Source organism: Tachypleus tridentatus, chromosome 10 (assembly GCF_004210375.1).
Source record: "Tachypleus tridentatus isolate NWPU-2018 chromosome 10, ASM421037v1, whole genome shotgun sequence".
Taxonomy (NCBI): Eukaryota; Metazoa; Arthropoda; class Merostomata; order Xiphosura; family Limulidae; genus Tachypleus; species Tachypleus tridentatus.
In genome coordinates, this window is record NC_134834.1 from 88574205 (window position 1) to 88594995 (window position 20791).

Below are 20791 nucleotides of genomic sequence, written 5' to 3' on the forward strand. Positions count from 1 at the left end.
GTGATGACTAGCTGCCTTCCTTTTAGTCTTTTAGGGACGGCTAGTGCAGATAGCCCTCGAGTATCTTTGCGCGAAATTCAACAAACAAATCGTTCGGGGTCATGCGTGTTCTGTTATGTCACGTTATTAGTTCTTTACATATTTACAAGTTGTTTTTTTAATATTCTGCAAAATGAAGAGTGTGGAATTCAGCATTAACTTATTGTTACTTTGTTTAACATAAACAGAATGAAGAGTATCTCTTCGTTCACAGACAAGGTTGTTTTTGGTAAGAAATGATTTATGTTACTACTTGGAAACATACGTTGGTTTCAGTCAGTTAGGTTAAGAAAGTCGGTAAGTAAACAGCTCGTTTAGGTGTATCAATTTCACACGAACACAAATTGATGGTGCAGACATTGATGACAATGAGTTTATTGACAGTGACGACAGTGGCACAGCAGTATATATTTTGTACAACAACAACAGTGATCGTCTAACTATAAATATACAACATTATGTACACCCAAAGGTCAAATTATGATGACTTAGTTTTACAATAATAATAATAGTATCAAATAGTTCTCTCTGAAACTACAACTTGATGGTACTGATTCTCTGGGCTTCTTAATATGAAGTTACAAGCCGATATTTCAAATGTACAAAAATTGTTGTACATCAACTAACTGCACAAAAAAATCGAACTCGTAGAATGTGACTTGCTACAAAACTTTAAAGATGCCCGAAGTCGTAAACATGTACAAATTCCTAACCATTTCTGTTTCATATCTTACAAATCCAAATTACTTCACAAATATGCAAGGCACTGACAGGTCGCTGCTCGGCTAGTTAATTGTTTTTCTCTGTGAACGATAAATAAATAAATCCTAAAGTTACCCATTGAAACAGTCTAGTTAACCTTGTGGGGATACTACCAACGTAGAGAATCAACTCACACGTCTGTTCCAAGAATATCCTTAACCCTCCGCTAAATAACCTCATCACACCTCAGTTCCAAGAACCTCCTTACTGAGCTCCTGTTGGATGTCGTCTTCAATGACGTAAACAGTACTGTGAGGACAAGATGATGAGTAATCGCTAAAAAAAACAGAAAAAATACAAGTTTTATACAAAGGAAATTAGCCATTGCTCGGGATACATAACATTGTAAAAGCTTCAACCGCTGTGACAACAAGTTACAAGAATTACGTCACATCCGTTCAAAAATATTTTCTAGTTGGTTTTGTTACAGTGCAATGTTGCGTAATGAACTATATATTTTGTGTCTGCGACAAGGACCTGATATCCAGTTTTAACGTTATAAGCCTCGAGTTTCATTCTAAGCTATCAGTGACCGAGAAACATATTGTATGTTGTATTTTGGTGTGAAAAATGCTACTAAAATTGATTTTCTTTTTTTGTTTGTAATTGTAACATCAGTAATTTTTGGCTTTCACAGATCTGTGGCCCGGCATGACCACGTGGATAAGGCGTTCGACTCATTATCCGAGGGTCCTGGGTTCGAATCCCCGTCACAGCAAACATACTCGTCCTTTCAGCCGTCAATCCCACTATTCTTTGGTAAAAGAGTATCCCAAGAGTTGGCGGTTGGTGATGCTGACTAGCTGCCTTCCCTCTAGTCTTACACTGCTAAATTAGGGACGGCTAGCGCAGGTAACCCTCGTGTAACTTTGCGCGAAATTCAAAACAAACCCCACCACAGGTCTGCGGTTTAGAAAGCTTTTATCTTACCTCATGGCAAAATATTTTTAAAAAGCTCTATATTTCTGTGAACAATACGGTCGAGAAAAGAAATAACAAAACATTTACATTTCTTTTCTCGGAGAAATATATAAAAAAGCATTAATTTAAGAAAAACTGTGTCCTGTTTATAAATTACTAAGTGTCATTAATAATTTATTAACTGTTATTTCGTGTGCCCATAATATTGTAAATTGACCAATACGACACTGGGTAACCAGGATTTATATTTGAAAGCAAAATGAGAACGCTTATTAAACATGTGCATGCGCATTCAAAAATTAATTTGCATCAAAGTTAACTACAGATCTAAACAACGAATAAAAACGTGTGGGAAAAGTAAGGAATAGTCGACTTACACACATGACTGTTAAATGAAGGTTTCAACGATCGTCTGAACTAATCTTAAATTTGAACAAAAAATCAAGTAAAGAGAATGTAGAGAAAACAATATTAATTAGTGTTAATGCACAAATAAATATATTAATTTTCAAGGTAATATATTTCCCAAACTGTTAGGGCTAATTTTTCTTCAAACACGTTTATTCTGTTTATCAATTTATAGTTTCAAAAACACTGCACTAACTTTTGAGCTGCGGCACACGAACCGTTCATCCGATGCAAAGTTCCCCGTGTTTCTCGCGGTGTTAAACGTCACTTTCGCTTGACGTCGGCTTCATTTATTTTGCAATTGACATCATCTTTCAGTTGAATTTTTTCATCCGACTGCTTGTCCATTGAAACTCTGAACTTTGTGTTTGTGTGTCTATATATATATATATATGATAGAGGGTTTGTTTGTACAAAGTTATACAATGAGACATCTATGTTCTGCCCACCACGGGTATTGAACCTCGGATTCTAGCGTTGTAACTCCACAGATATAATGTTGATGGAGGGGTCATTTGTGTTCTTTACCAAATTTAATCGAAAATGGATCATCTAGTTTTTCATAACAGTTTGTAACACCAGACAGACATACGGTTTGCTTGTTTGTTTTAGAGCAAAACGATATTGAACTGTGCTCACCACTGGCAGCCAAACCTCAGATTTGAAAGTTGTACGTCCCTGAAGTTACCGCTGACCCATTGGGGAAGAGATAGACTGACAATTCCGTTATGCATGCAAAATTAATATATTTATGTGTATAAGTATATATTAACTAGTGGGAGTTCTCATGTTTGAACATGTGTATTGATTTGCAAAATCACGCTATATGCTTTATCGGTCTGTATTTATCGCACACAGACACATAAGAAAAAAAATCTAAATATGTGGTTTTATATTTCAAAAGTTAGATACCGTATACCGTATTAATATTTATAATTATCTATGTATATCACTGCTATACCGTATTAATATTTATAATTATCTATGTATATCACTGCTATACCGTATTAATATTTATAATTATCTATGTATATCACTGCTATACCGTATTAATATTTATAATTATCTATGTATATCACTGCTATACCGTATTAATATTTATAATTATCTATGTATATCACTGCTATACCGTATTAACATTTATAATCATCTATGTACATCACTGCTATACCGTATTAATATTTATAATTATCTATGTACATCACTGCTATTAATATTTATAATTAACATTTATATCATTATCATTTATGATTATCATGTACATCACTGCTATACCTTATTTAAATTTATAATTATCTATGTATATCATTGCCATACCGTATTAACATTTATAATTATCTATGTATATCACTGCTATACCGTATTAATATTTATAATTATCTATGTATATCACTGCTATACCGTATTAATATTTATAATTATCTATGTATATCACTGCTATATCGTATTAACATTTATAATCATCTATGTACATCACTGCTATACCGTATTAATATTTATAATTATCTATGTATATCACTGCTATATCGTATTAACATTTATAATTATCAATGTACATCACTGCTATACCGTATTAAAATTTATAATTATCTATGTATATCACTGCTATACCGTATTAATATTTATAATTATCTATGTATATCACTGCTATACCGTATTAACATTCATAATTATCTATGTACATCACTGCTATACCGTATTAATATTTATAATTATTAATCCTATCCTGTTCTTGTTTTTGAACTAATACAATTAATTCAAAATATATTATCACAACATAGCTATCCACTATTTTATAAATTAAATATTCAAGTTATTAATACGTCACCAAAGAAAGAAAAAAAAAAGTCTTATTCCCATAAACGTAAACTCACGGCTGGAATATTTCTGCATTAAGCCACTGCCCCATGCAGACATCTGAATGTATTATGAGGGAAGATTTGGAACGAGAAATATCTGCGAAATTTATATACCCCCTAAGTTACTATGTGTGAAAGACTAATTAATTTGACAAATAGCAATCTTATATAATTTTCATGTCGCTTTCAGCATCCCCTGTTGATCGATATTGAAATCAATAACTGCCGAGGTTAGTGTACTCTGAAGCTACCCTTAATGGCGTGTAAGCTCCAAAGAAAACTTGAAACATTATACTTTTGTAAAATAACGATATTCCTACACCCTGTGTAGATATTGTGCTTACCTTCGCACAAAATACACCTTCATATCTCGAGCTTACTACATAAATGAATCAGGATAACAAATAAAAGAATTGTGAATAATTGCTTTAAAGACCCCTCACTCCTCTCCTATTGAAATCAGCCATTGTAAAAAATCTCAGAATTTCTGTAAACATATATACAAACACTAAGTAGAAAGAAAGGTGATTAGTTTAACTTCTATATGTAATCGATAAAAGTATTGAAAGAACTGAGACTGTAGTATCAATGCTGAGTTAGAACTCAGGAAGAAGTTTAATTTAATTGTGTGTGGTTCATATCATCCTTCTCCTGTAATAATTGTGAAAATTTCTCCTTTTAATTTAGCCAAACGGCTACTTTATGGGAAGACCTTCGGAACGGCAAAATACGCAAAGTTTTTTATCACATTTGACTCGGAATAAATACGATCTGTTCATATACACGTTATATAAACATCAACAACTGAACATTTCTGTTTCTTTCGATCAACTGTTATCTAATGATTACAAAATATTCAATACGAAGTGAATGTTACAGCTTTTGTTTTAAAAACACGTTGAAAGCAAACATAACACATTTTGTTCATTGATACAAAAATGCTAATATTTCATTCTATTTCCCATAATATTTTTATCTGGATTTTCGGCTGGAAGATTTTAAGCTCCAATCTGATGACTACTTGCGTTTGATGAGTGGTTTGTTTACCCAACGTTCAGGTTTATTTGTTAGTTTCTCAAGAACAAAGGCCCTTTCAGCCGTAAATGTGCTATAATGTGACGGTCAATTCCACTATTCGTTGGTAAAAGAGTAGCCCAAGAGTTGGCGGTGGGTGGTGATGACTAGCGGCCTTCCCTCTATTCTTACACTGCTAAATTAGGGACGGCTAGCGCAGATAGCCCTAGTGCAGCTTTGCGCGAAATTTAAAAACAAAAAATTAAGAACAAAGATACACAATGGGCTATCTATCCTGTGCCCAGCATGGGTATCAAGTTGTTTTTAGTGTTACAAGACTTTATACTTATTACTGACCCAATGTGAGAGTGACGTTCACAACTCAGTATGACGGTGTGGAACGGAGTTGCTTTTTCATGCAAAGTCATTGGTTTCATTATTCAATCTTTTCCATTAGGTTACTACCAGTCTTTTTTTTTAAATATGTTTTCCATATTTTTAAAATATTCTATCCACTGACAACTTAATTGTAAGAGTTGTACGCATAGAAACAAAACTATGAGTTTCCTCGACGTATTCTTGGGATTATCGAATACATTACGTCATGTGTTTTTTAGTTTTATCATATTCATTACGCCTTAGAAAACATTATGTACTTTTGTACTGTTAAATTGTATATGTGTTTTATACTTCAGAGGGTTTGGGTTTTTTTTTCTTCTTGAAGGAATTCAGTCTATTAATAAAAAAAAAAACCAAGTCGAGATGTTGGACATTAATGCCATCAAACAACGATTACATTAGTTTCTCAACCTGCTACAGTTTAGTACAGGGTGAGTTCTATGATATATTATTGTACGTTTTTAAGTCACGAGTATGTAAAAAAGACAGATTTTATTCCATTACCTAAGCCATTATCAACAAATGTCATTATGAACGAAGTCTACTTTTTGCATGCCAGGTGCAAGCTCACAGTAGAAGTAGAAAGCAGATGGCGTTGCATAAATATTAATATTTCAAAGGTTTTAATAGTGACACTGGATATCAAAAACATTAACATTCCAAGGTATTATGAAACGAGAAAAATGCTGAATTTAAAAATATGTGCTACTGACTGTTGTACTAAAAACATTACTTAGTGAAATGTTGTGTTTAAAAAAACATGTTGGTAATTAGTACAAGTGAACACACAGATAAATATATAAACAAAGAATATATGATTGAAAGTTTGAACTTTTGATTGGTACATTCACCAAAGACATAAAACAGTATAGGTAAAGAAACATTGCTAATTGGTACTAACGTGTACAAAATTCTGTTTTGATAAACTTGGTATTCATTGATACTACTGACACCTTATACAGAGAAAGTTCCCTTAAAAATTTAGTATTTATCGATACTAATGACATCTTACACAGAGATAGTTTCCATAAAAACTTGATATTTATCAATACTACTGACACCTTATATAAAGAAAGTTTTCTTAAAAACTTGGTATTTATCAATATTACTGATACCTGATACATAAAAATCTGCCCTGGCAAAATTTCTAAACTACATTGATTTTCTGTTTGTCAGTTTCAAAAAGGAAAAATTGTTATAACGATATTTTTGTACATTTAATGCTATAAGTCGTTTTAAGACAGGCTAAATGTATTATTTAAAATCACCAAAATTTGCAGTGTACTCCAATGTAAGCTTTTGTGATTTCATCACCGTCGTAGTTTACCATTTAAACTTTATCAAATTTAATGTGTGTGTATTTATAAAGTTAAATCAAGTACTCGAGTATATTAGCAAGTTTTGAATATACAAACTTCTACACCTTCATTAAGATATCAACTCTAATGGATAACATTTTCTGTTTTGACTGGTCATGGTCGATATAGCTCTGCACTGTTGGATAACATTCATTATTTAGTCTGATAATGGCCGATATAGCTCGAAACTGTTAGACGACATTTTCTATTTAGACTGGTGATGGTCAATAAGCTCGAAACTGTTAGATGATATTTTCTATTTAGACTGGTGATGGTCAATAAGCTCGAAACTGTTAGATGATATTTTCTATTTAGACTGGTGATGGTCAATAAGCTCGAAACTGTTAGATGATATTTTCTATTTAGACTGGTGATGGTCAATAAGCTCGAAACTGTTAGATGATATTTTCTATTTAGACTGGTGATGGTCAATAAGCTCGAAACTGTTAGATGATATTTTCTATTTAGACTGGTGATGGTCAATAAGCTCGAAACTGTTAGATGATATTTTCTATTTAGACTGGTGATGGTCAATAAGCTCGAAACTGTTAGATGATATTTTCTATTTAGACTGGTGATGGTCAATAAGCTCGAAACTGTTAGATGATATTTTCTATTTAGACTGGTGATGGTCAATAAGCTCGAAACTGTTAGATGATATTTTCTAGTTAGACTTTGATGGTCGATATAGCTCGAAACTGCTAGATGACATTCTTTATCTTGGCTAGTGATAGTCGACATAGCTCGAAACTGTTAGATGACATTCTTTATCTTGGCTAGTGATAGTCGACATAGCTCGAAACTGTTAGATGACATTCTTTATCTTGGCTAGTGATAGTCGACATAGCTCGAAACTGTTAGATGACATTCTTTATCTTGGCTAGTGATAGTCGACATAGCTCGAAACTGTTAGATGACATTCTTTATCTTGGCTAGTGATAGTCGACATAGCTCGAAACTGTTGGATGACATGCACTCTTTAGGCGAGTAATATATATATATATATAGCTCATAAATGTAGCAGATGGTCATGGGATGAGATAGATTTTGTTACCCGATGTTTTACACAAATGTTTCATATTACTGTTGGTTTTGAATTATTTAAGCTGTTTTGATAAGCGACAAATATTAAATGTCATAAACAATAATAATTTCCCTAGATAATAACAGTTTATTTTTAGAAGTCCGTGTTCTTAAATATTCTAAGGTGATACTATTGGGTTTACGGCCAAAAATGCTCTTAACAACAAAGATACCCAGCTAATAAAGCAATGTATTATAATCTTTAGAAGTATAAACATAAAGTCAGTATATTTATTTAGCTATTCTAATGGCCAGGTTGACATTTAATTTCATTTTAAGTACATAGATAATTCTAATCTGAATTGATTAGTAATATTTCTAGATTAAACAAAATAGTATTACTATATCTTATAATGAAGTTTTGCAAATAAAAAATCACTTTTGGTATATATTTCATATTTCTAAGTTACAACTGAATTTAAACTAAAAATCGGTAAAATGTTTTATTAACTTCGCTTTAAAAATTAAGTGCAAAATATAAATTTTACATTTTTACAAAAGAATGGGTAAAATATACCTGTTTATAGAAAATATAAAACTGATCTTTGTTTTATATTCTGACCTTTTGTTGGTTCATTGGTAAGTTTGGGAGCTTATAAATTTAAAACTCTGATTTTAATCCGTTCAGTAAACATAGCCCATTGTGCAGCATTTTGTTTAACATCAAACAATGTTAAAGCTATGTATTTCGTAGTTTATTCGGAGATACGAACTTTCTATTGTTTTTTTTTCTAATAATAGTATAATAACGCCTCTGGGTAGCACAGTGGTATGTCTGCGGACTTCTACTTCTGAAAACCGGGTTTCGATACCTGTGGTGAGCAAAACACAGCTGGTCCTTTGTGTAGCATTGTGCTTAATAACAATCAACGACTCTTATAATTACAAATGTTTTTCTTTCCTTCTATAATCTATTAGGGTGTGGTCCATTCCAGTTTAATGTGAAAGAAAATCTACCTTTTTAGAATAGCTAAGAAACAAGATTTCAATACACGTGTCAGCTAGTTAGAGTGTTTTGGTAAAGCCATAACTAACTGTATAATAATAGCCTTGTGAAAGCGTACCAAAACGTTGTCTCCAAACTCCAAGGCAGACTTTGTTGTATAAACAGATTTATTGAAATATATCCTTTGGAGTAAAAAAGACAAAAACAAAAATACTTTTCTTTTAGAAAACTAGAATGCCTAGAAAAATATGATATTTGCACATGGGAACATTAAGAGTTTAGGAAAACTTGAAACATTGAGCATGTTTGTTATCTCATAAAAAGTTTTCCGATTCGCGTGTTCAAGATGAAGCATTGCAGATAAGACGGGTTAATAACAGTAATAAAATATCAATAAATACCTTTTGCTGATACCTGCTTCCACAGGCTGTATTGGTCCCTTTCTTATCCAAGTCCTTTGGGTGTTGAGAAATTGTTTGTCATGGTTTGTATCCGTAGTCTTGCTACTGCAGTCTTTGTTCAGTAAGCTGTCGGTTATAGACATACGTTTTTGTTCTTTTAAAACAGCAGAGGTGTCTTGACCCTGACTGTTAATGTTTAGCGACTTTTGATTCGGCCTCTCAATGGTGTTGGACAGTTTACCATCAAAGAACTTGTTGTTGATGCTATTTATTATGTTTTGTTCGTTCTGTTTTTGTATTACTTTTTCTTCGCGTTCTCGTTCTCGATGCTTTCTTTGGCGGCAGAACAATATTAACAATACTGCAATCAGAGTGACTATCGGCATTATAGCGGAAAGTGTGGCGATAAGCGCCACCTGGTGCCCGGAGAGGTGTGTATGTTTGAGTTCATCAGAAATGTGATGAGAAACATGCACACCAGAAGTAGGGGTCGCTACATGCGAACCACTAGCAGACACATTCTTATTAAACTTCGCACTCTGACGGTCTATAATACTATTCTCGTCATTTGCATTAGAGCTTTTTTCGCAGATGTTACCACTAAATCCATAAGGACATAAACACAGGATCTCATTCACACGGTCCACGCACGTTCCACCATTACGACAAGGACTGGAACGACATTCGTTGATCTCAACTGAACAATCTTTAGAAGTGAAACCTACTTGGCAATCGCACATGAAGTCGTTAACCAAATCGTGGCAAGTGCCTCCGTTAGCACAAGGCTTAATAAGGCAGTCGTCCACGTTAGTCTGACATAAAGGGCCCATAAATCCTGGAACACAGGAGCAGTGGAAGGAGTTGATGTTGTCTACACAGGTACCTCCGTTGAGACAAGGACTGTCCTCACAGTCGTTGATATCCACATCGCAGCGTTCACCTGTGTATCCAGTAGAACACAGGCACTTGTAACCGTCCATTCGTTGAATGCAGCTACCTGAAGGAACAAGACAAACACCTATCTTTACCACGTACAAGTTCATATAGACTGATAACAGGAATATTCTTAGTGTAACAAAATTCAGATTTAAAATAACATTCATACAATTTGGACTGAGACTTGCAACAAGCAGATATTTGGAAGTTTTAATTTTTTTAAGTATTTACTCTTGAAGTAAGTTATTTTTATGTAAAATATATTTATCATCTTAATTTACATTTCTATTAATTTAATTTACTTTTCTATTACTCCAACTAATCTGTTTCTAACACGTATGAAAAATGGAATCTAGTTATTCCTAAAAATCGCCCCCGCTAGTACAACGATAAGTCTACGAATTTACAACGTTAAAATCAGGGGTTCGATTCCCCTCGGTGGACTCAGCAGATAGCCCGATGTGGCTTTGTTCTAAAAAAAACACAAACACTCCTAACAAATCATCATGAATCAATGTAATGGATAACTGTCCTCCGGGCAAGTCTTCGGAGTTACAAGGCTGAAATTAGGGGTTTGATTCCCCTTGTGAACACAGTTGATAGTGTGACGTGGCTTTACACACACACGTAATAAATACCAGATTATTTTTATAATCTACAACTTCTTCCATTATGTTTTTTTCAGCAAGATGTAAAAATGCTGAAAATAAACATCCCAGTCGCACCAAACATGTTCGTCCTCCCAACCGTAGAGGCGTTATAATGTGACAGTCAATCCCACTATTTGTTGGTAAAAGAGTAGTCCAACAGTTGGTGGTGGGTGGTGATGACTAGCTGCCTTCCCTCTAGTCACTGCTGAATTAGGGACGGCTAGCGCAGATAGCCCTCGAGTAGCTTTGCGCGAAATTCAAAACAATAAACAATAAACAAACAAATATTGTATTTTAATGTTTAAGCTTAAGTTTTTTACCTGTATCAGACATTGTACGTAGGTTTAAATGGGTAGTTGGAAATAAATATGTTTATTGTACTCCTTTTCCCTACATTGTCACTTTTAAGTTATTTTATGTTTTACACTTGAGAAAGATCCCAGTAGCAATTGAAAAGCTGTACCTAAATTAAAGTTACTGTAACAAAAATATTTTTATCCCACTGCAAACTGTCGCCCAAAGCGAATAATGGATTTTTCACGTTTCCTTGCATTTAAAAAAAATTCGAAATTGTGTAGACTTTGACAATTAAAATTTGCCTAAAATGGTATTGTCTTTTAATTTATATATATATATATATATATTGGTGTTCATGAAACAGGAAATCAATTCTCAGAAACAAAAGATTAAATTTCGCTAAATTCATTGCTCTGAATGGAAGAAAGTGTTTTACTGAACATTCGTAAAAAAACTGTTATTATTATATGTAATGTTACGACCTTAAGATTTCATGCTATTGTGAAGACGTACAGTTTTGGTAAATACATCGAAAATTATGTCGGTCACGAGAAGTTGCTGTTCGATTTAATTAGGAAGAATCTAATATAATGTACAGAACACTCAGTAAATCAATATTATTACATATATTGTTAAGAAACAGCGAGAGCTTTCGAGGTAATGCATTCTGGACCTGTGTAGAGGTATGGTAAGGGTATCGTATAGAGACTCAGTCGACCTGAATTCAACTTAATCTATTTCTTGACAAGCAAGGCAAAAGGATAAATAAATATCGAATACTAATTATTATTTTTTTTTCTTTTATCGTTATCAAGTACATTATACAAGGCCTTTTTGAAAACCTTAACTATTTTTATAAACACGTATTATTGTTAATTTGGGTCAGTACTGCATAACAAGATGTAACTTCAATATTCTGTTTTAGTCGTGTCCATGCTGTCTTTATTGTCCTAGTTACAAGCCAACTTACAATAATAAGAATACTCTGAAACCAAATGAAAACAAAATGTGATGTAAATAAGAATTAATTACAATGGTTCGAATACCAAAATCTACCAGTGAGAACTAATTACAATGGTTCGAATACCTAAACCTGTAAATAAGAACTAGTTACAATTGTTAAAATACCTAAACCTGTAAATAAGAACTAATTACAATTGTTGGAATACCTAAACCTGTAAATAAGAACTAATTATAATTCTTGGAATACCTAAACCTGTGAATAAGAACTAATTACAATTGTTGGAATACCTAAACCTGTGAATAAGAACTAATTACAATTGTTGGAATACAAAACCAGGTCTGTCAACATTTATGAAACTCTCTAGACACCTAGTGGCGTTTCTCTCATGCTTTACGCTTGGCTACCAACAACATGCATATCGTTGAAAAACAGGTCCAAAAAACAGGCATATATTTTCACTGAAATACGGTAATTATTGAAAAGTTATTCCACAAATGGTAGAAATGGTTAAATAATACAACAACATTTTTTACTTTTATCAATAAGGTAACCTGCAGTAAAAAATCATGACCTTTCCAATTGAAGTCTTGAAAATTCTTTCTGTATACTTAAATCGTTAAAACTACACCTGTTAATAAATATATAAAAGTAATACTTGAATCCGTTACTTAGGTAAACTTACCATTAAAACAAGGATTTGGTTCACATTTGTTCAAGCGGACTTCACAGTGATGTCCAGAAAAACCATCAGGGCAAACGCACACATAACCACTTGTCCCAGTCCTACACGTCCCGCCATTTTGGCAGTGATGAGTTGGGCACGTGTTGGACGCCATTTCACAGTTGGAGCCATAAAAACCATGTGGACATTCGCATTTGTAGGTCTTAATGGCTGGCTGAAAAAAGGAAAAATTGAAACACTTTTGTATTCCAACAGAACATTTGCTCTTAAACATCACTTATAGTAACAATTCAGATGCAACTGAGTTTTAAAAAGAATAAATCATAAATTAAAATTAAAAATTAGAAATAATTTGCTGAGCGCCATCACCCGCGAGTTTTTTAAAAGCTGAAAATACAACTTGTTTTACATTACGTTTCCATGATGTCGGTCTATTTGATATATTGTAAGAGCACACATGTCACTTTTATTAGTAGGACATAGTTTTTTTGTTTTGTTTTAGTCAAAAGTGATGTGTTATTGAAATAGTAAACAGCTACCTTTCCAGTTACTAGGAAGTCATACAGAAGCAGCGACCGGCATGGCCAGGTGGTTAAAGCACTCGAATCGAAATCCGAGGGTTGCAGGTTCGAATCCTCGTCACACCAAAACATGCTCGCCCTTTCGGCCGTGGGGGCGTTATAATTTGACGGTCAAACCAACTATTCGTTGGTAAAAGAGTAACCCAAGAGTTGGCGATGGGTGGTAATGACTAGCTACCTTCCCTCTAGCCTTACACTGCTAAATTAGGGACGGCTAGCGTAGATAGCCCTCTTGTAGCTGTGTGCGAAATTCAAAAAAACAAGAACAAACATACACGGGATTTAGAACTCAAAACATTATAACCGTCGGTGTAGTAAAGTTATCTTACACGTGTGAGAAATAGAAACTATTTCATTGTTGCAGGGAGAAAGGCTTTACTAATCATGCTTTAATGGCCCGGCATGGCCAAGTGTGTTAAGGCGTTCGACTCGTATTCCGACGGTCGGGGGTTCGAATCCCGGTTGCACCACACATGCTCGTCCTTTCGGCCGTGGGGGCGATATAATGTGACGGTCAATCCCACTATTCATTGGTAAAAGAGTAGACCAAGAGTTGGCGGTGGGTGGTGATGACTAGCTGCCTTTCCTGTAATCTCACACTACTAAATTAGGGACGCGAAATTCAAAAACAAACAAACAATCTGAACACTGACCAACGAACGTACCAGTTCTTTTGAATCATAAAGTTAATTATGGTACAGATGACAGCAATAAATAATTGTTTTAAAATAATAAATATTTATCTACTATCGTGTGATAATTCCATACCGTGATTCAGATTTAGGCAAACACAATGATAATTACATATGATCTATTTTACATGCTAATTGTTGTTGTTCGTGCAAATAGTGCAATTAGTAGTGACACGAAGACTGCTACTAACTATGTCTCATTCCATACCTGACGAGTTCTGGCATAAAGCGAAAGGTCTCGTCGTCTTTGGATATGGCAGATAAAGTATGGTTGAAATGTTCTTACATATTATTCTTTGCTTTCACTCATACTTTCTTAGAATTTGTTGCTGATTTAGTTGTTACAATGATCTTTTGCTGCAGGTGTGTTGCGCCGAATTTCAATTAGTAACACAGCGAAAGCAGCTGCAACAGTCTCCACGGAGAAGATAGAGCAAGGAAAAGAATATTTGTACCAATTTAGTTACTTAACAACTCTATTATATCTTCGTGCTCAAGTAACATGTGCCATTATTACTTCGGGTAAAAATTACCATAAATTTTGATAGGTAAACAGGCCTCACCTGGTTATTTAAGGGTTTTTGTTATGCAAAGAACTGTTTACCTTGCACTTCCCTCCATTTTGACAAGGTTGGTGTGCGCAGTTGTCCACCTGGATATCGCAGTTGGTTCCTGTGATTCCCTGAGGGCACGTGCATGTGTAGGACCCCTGGCCAGTGTTAGTGCACGTTCCTCCGTTCTTACAGGGCTTGTGATTGGTGCAATAGTTTAAATCTGTATAAAAGAAATCAACACAACAAGTAATGGTATATAAGCGATAAGAGGAACAAAGACTCCACCAAATAGTTCACTGTACTTGTGAATATGTTTTAAACCTAAAAAAATACATTTTCAACAAACAAACGTCGAGTAATCAGGACACGATAATTAGTATTTAAAAATATAAGTATTCCCAAAACACAAATGCCACCCAGTTTTATCAGCTGTATGATTTATCAAGTTATTTTTTACACTATGTGGTTAATAAATACAAGAGAGAGAGAAAAGAAAGTTGTGGTTGTAATTGAATAAGAGACAAGTGGTTCGTGTCTACTGTATATAGTTAGGTTTTGTAACAAAGATATACTCAAGAGTGCCAAACTTTTAAACTTAATTAGGTAGATCATGCTTCGACAGCGTTTTGACGACGAAATTAATGCAAGAAGATAGGGGCGACTGCCTGTTACCTTGGTTACACAACAATCCACCCCATCCTTCCTCACAATTACATTGCCATCGTTGGGAGCACGTTCCGTGAACACAGTTAGGATAGCGCGAACACTGCTGACATAGGGCGCCCTCCCAGCCATATCGGCATCTGAAAAATGGAAAAGAAAATATGGCAGAATCTCATTTTAGTGCAACGTTAAAAAAAAAAAACAAAAAAACAAATTATAACGAATGTTGAATTTCTTTACAATTCGCAATGGTGAAAAAAAAGTCAAATTTGACTATTCTTTCATTCAAACTTCAACAAAATAAACTAAGATAATCTGCACTCACCTGCACTCGTTTGGTTTGTCACAATATCCGTTTTGTTTGTGGCATCCCAGTAAGCAGATGGCTAAAAGAAAACCAAACAATAAGGTAAGGAATAAATAACACAATCTCACTTGAAAGAAAAAGGTCTCGAATGTTAGGGAAGGATCCACATTTATCAGGGTTAATCTATATGGTAAATAATAATTTTGTGACTTTTTTACCTAAATAAACAAAAATGTTAGCGTCATGATCTGTCGTAACGCAACGAGGTGTCGATAGGTTGTTAATTATAAAGACAAAGGAAGAACATAATATTCTGCATTGTAAACCAATCTGCGGAAAATTATTTATATTGTTGCTGGTTTTGTTTGTTTGTTGAATTTCTCGTGAAAGTACTCAAAAACTACCTGCGCTGCCCTTTAATAATTTTGAGCTGATAAACCAGAGGGATAGCAGTCAACAACACACACCGTCAACTTTTGGGCTGCTGTAATAGAGTACTAAGGTCTAACAGTCACTATTATAACGCACTCACAGCTCCGAAGTGTGTAATGTGATTTTTTTTTTTTCCGGTAATAGGATTACGGAACCTCGGATTCACTCTAGTGGCTTTATAAGCACGTGGTAGTTTAAAACACGTAATGTGTCAACGGCGCTTGACTGGCGTGCGAGAGGTCTGGTGGTATACCATGGCTTGAAGAAATACTATTAAAAATAACTGAACAACAATTTTTATTTTTTAAATACATTAATTTTGTTGTTGGATTGTTAGGTTGAAACACAAGCTCTCTCGCACATCAAAGGAATGTTCTACAAATTGTGTTAGGAAAGAAAGCTAAACGACTAGCAATCGCTAATAAAACATCTGTTTGTTTTTGAATTTCGCGAAAAGCTACAAGAGGGCTATCTGCGCTAGCCGTCCCTAATTTAGCAGTGTAAGAATAGAGAGAAGGCAGCTAGTCAACACCACCCACTGCCAACTTTTGGGTTACTCTTTTACCAACGAATAGTGGGATTGACTGTCACATTTTAACGCCCCCACGGATGAAAGGGCGAGCATGTTTGATGTGACAGGGATTCGAACCCGCGAGTTGCAGATTACGACTCGAGTGCTTTAACCACCTGGCCATGTCTGGCCAACACCTGTTTTAGAATTCAAACTTTCACATCTATTTAAATACATATTTTTTATTATCAACTTAGTATGATTAAGGAACATAATCTCCAAATCAGAAAACAAAGCAATCAGTCAGTGTATTACAGACAAACTCTACGCCTTACAGAAAATATTGTATTACTGTGGAGTACGAAACAGACGATTTGGTGTACATCACTACAGCGCTCCCTTTCGGTTGGTGAGATCAACTATAACAGTAATATAAAATCAAGTGTTGTAATATATTTCCCATAAATTAAATTAATACGTAACTACTATAACACGTTATCATGAAGACAATATGTAATTTCTACAAAACATAAAGCATTTTAATTCATGTATCACATCTCATCAATCAACTCACCTTTTCATTTATTTGAATACGGATATGAGCGCACAAAAACAAATATTTAAGGGGCCGTGAAAGGCAAAAATCTGGGAAATGCTGCACTACTAAAAGAATCATAAATATTTTTAGCTTAAAAAAAACTAAATATATTCCCATACCACCTCAACTATAAATAAAACTGCAGTTTGTTATGTTGCTATTGTTAAATTCCCCTTTTTAATAATATTAAACACAAGTTGAAACATAAAATCATCAGGCATATACAATATTCATTCATCTAGAACTAGAGCGAATCATTTGTTAATGTTTGTTAAACGTCTCGATAATAAATGGCTGGATATTCTTTTATTACTGAGAAATGTCATTAATTATTTTACATGTAACTTAGTTGTTGGTGCAAAATTTGATGACGTGTTACGGCAACAAAAGAACACAGCATCGTGTGTTAAATGTGTATTAAAATTAAACTGGAAAATGTGTTTTATATATATACATATTGTTCCTAAAAACTAGTTTGTTCAACATCAGGACTTACGTTAGTTTGTTCCATTGTACTGTGGTTTTTAAATTACCACTTCATTGTTTACAATTTTCCATATTGTTTTGTCAAAAAACAGTAAAGATGTTAAAACGTGACTGTTCGAATCTTAGTGTTTTGTCATTACTTTTCCTATGTTATGTTAGGTGTCGCTGGTTGACCATTATTTAAAAGCGCAATCCATTCGATACGTAGGTGCCTCCAGATGAATAATAATTTCCCTATATGATTTACAATAATTATTTTTTATTAAAGGATTTCTCCGCATATTTCTCCGTATGCATGCTTAAGTTAATTGGGTGAATAATTTACCAATAAATATCGTTTACTATAATTAAATAATAAAAAAAATTCTCCTGTGTTTCTCCAAATGGTGAAGGAGCAGCTGGACGTGTATAAGTTGTGTCGCAGGGAGAATCTATGCACTTATTACCGTTCACACAGTACTTTCCGGTCCAACCAGGAAGGCACACCTTGTCGCCGTTGGAGCTACACCTGTAGTGACCGAATTTATCGTCACGTGGCCGGCACACTTTAGCGCAGGCTTCACCATAGTAGTTGTCATCACAGTGTACCCGGTAAGAGTAGCTCATAGTGGTATGGTTAGTGCGATGGGTGTCCAACGTCCACTCTGATTTGACGTCCAGCCACCGCTGTGTGGCTAGTCGGCTGACCAAAGTCTTTCCTAGTGCCACATGAAGTATAAAGCATATTCTCATATTAAAACCAACAATACACTGTACACATCCTCATATTAAAACCAACAATGCACTATACACATCTTCATATTAAAACCAACAATACACTGTACACATCATCATATTAAAACCAACAATACACTGTATACATTCTCATATTAAAACCAACAATGCACTATACACATCTTCATATTAAAACCAACAATACACTATACACATCTTCATATTAAAACCAACAATACACTATACACATCCTCATATTAAAACCAACAATACACTATACACATCCTCATATTAAAACCAACAATACACTGTACACATCTTCATATTAAAACCGACAATACACTATAAAACCAACAGTACACCATGGATATAGTCATGTTAAATCTAACAATACAATATACACATCATCATGTTAAAACCAACAACACTCAAATATGTTTCACTGTAAGTTCGTTAAATAATCAAGTAACTTACTATTGCTAAAACCCACTTGGTTATCGTTAAGTTTATTTGATTTCATGATCTGAAAGAGACAAGTTACACGTGTTTAACACAGGGAATTGGACTGCTTTAGAAGTCACGTGTAGAAAGTAATCATCACAACGAAAAAACAGTATGTACGTTCAAAATGGCTCCGAGTGAAATCATTATTGCAGGTGATATTGAAAAAAAAACAAAACGTTTACCTTTGTCACCGTAGACAGCTATCAGATGGAAACGATAAAACTTCACGCTTACTTTAACCCTCAAAGTAAAGTAGTTTTTTTATACCGTTCTCTATCGGTATGGTTCACGTGTTGCATCACTTTGAATAGTTCCAAGTTCTTGTCTAGTGTAAAATCCAGTGTGAGGTATCCAAAAGAGTAGATGAAATACCTTACACTCTAAGTCGGACATACCATGAAAACCTCAGTAATAAATAGTGGAATTATTTACAATAAACAAAGAATGAAAATGCCTTTTTGTATGACTCTTTGAATATAATAGTTATGGGCTCACAAACAATTTGGTGCATAAATAATTTTCAGAAAAAAACGAAAAGCCGATAGAATACGAACTCGTCACGAATTCTGGGATTATTACCTGCTGTTTAAACCTTTCGTATTCAAACAGCTGTAATGAGATTCTGTGTATGTAGCAACAATTGTGCTACATAAACAACAAGCTGGTGCATTCTAAGTATGCTCAAGACATTACAACTATTCTCAGAGTGCTCAATGTGTTTACTTCTGTAAAAAACAACAACACACTAATAGACAGGTTTACATCCAACTTGTAAAAATTACACCATTTTTCTCCTTCATTCATTCACCATTAGATTCCATCAAGGAACATAGGGCCGCAATCGCTTACGGATTCTTCAACAGGTATTTAAGTGACTGGGTTGTTAGCCCGCTGCACCGAGCCGTCCCTAATTTAGTAGTGTAAGACTAGAGGGAAGGCAGCCAGTCATCACCACCCACCGCCAACTCTTGGGCTACTCTTTTACCAACGAATAGTGGGATTGACCGTCACATTATAACGCCCCCACGGCTGGGAGGGCGAGCATGTTTGGCGCGACGCGGGCGCGAACCTGCGACCCTCGGATTACGCGTCGCACGCCTTACGCGCTTGGCCATGCCGAGCCATATTACTCATTATATTAGACAATTAGTTTTGTCCGACCAGCCAAAACTAATAGGTTAGAGTTTCGTATAAACAAAACAGCCTCCCTACCTTTTTTAGAATTTTTTATATCAAACTTCCCCTTTATCGTAAAAGAAAAACAATGACACATAGAGGAGAAGAAAACATGCTTCAAATACACTCTAAAGAAACGTAATAAAAATGGCGCATTTTAGATTAAAAATGACTCATAATACTAATGTTACACACTAAACTGACAACTCATTTTTATACATATATATTAGATCAATTATCCGGACAACTCTAGACAGCAGAAGTTCAAGCAAGACCTTACTAACATGACCTTATCACCCAAACCTTGTCACATAACGTCCCAGGAGAAATTGTTGAAATATATCCGATTTATCTGTTTCATGAAGTGTTTTTATTAAAGTGGCTGTGTGATAAGTGTAAGAATTTAAAAATCTACAAAGTTGATGTTCCCAGTACAGTGAAGATAGTTGTTGTCCTTGTAAGCTTTTGTGACCTTACAAATTGAGGTGACTTATACAGTTAAGGCGGTTATTTCCCCTATAAGTTGATACGACCCATAAAGTTATGATAGGTTTTGTTCCTGTAAGCTAATGTGACCTTTGCAGTTGAGATAGTTGTTACCCTTGTAAGTTGATGTGATTTATACAGTTAAAATAATTTTCTACGTTTTGAAGTTCGAATCTAATATATATATAAGTTTGTCGCTAAGCCACACAGAGAAACAAAGCTTTACTAAAAGACAACAACTTTTGTGTGTATTAGATAAATATCATACATGGTATAATCATTCATTGTATTTCATTGTCTATTTTATTGATTTTGGCAACAAAAACAAAAGAAAAAACTCGCCGGCTGTATACGCTAGCCGTCCCTAA

The 20791-nt window shown here is 34.4% G+C and overlaps 1 protein-coding gene across 1 annotated transcript in view; it reads right to left on the reverse strand.

Moving 5' to 3' along the window:
- Nucleotides 1-385: 385 nt before the first annotated feature.
- Nucleotides 386-20791, reverse strand: part of LOC143229831 (uncharacterized) — a 69092-nt gene continuing 48686 nt past the window's right edge. Inside the window, exons 6-12 of the mRNA XM_076462648.1 lie at nt 17990-18241; nt 15535-15595; nt 15219-15349; nt 14597-14766; nt 12720-12933; nt 9191-10187; nt 386-1077 (exon numbers count right to left, since the gene is read on the reverse strand). Of these exons, the coding sequence (XP_076318763.1) occupies nt 981-1077; nt 9191-10187; nt 12720-12933; nt 14597-14766; nt 15219-15349; nt 15535-15595; nt 17990-18241 (1922 nt within the window). The 3' untranslated portion in view covers nt 386-980. The remainder of the gene's footprint in view (nt 1078-9190; nt 10188-12719; nt 12934-14596; nt 14767-15218; nt 15350-15534; nt 15596-17989; nt 18242-20791) is intronic.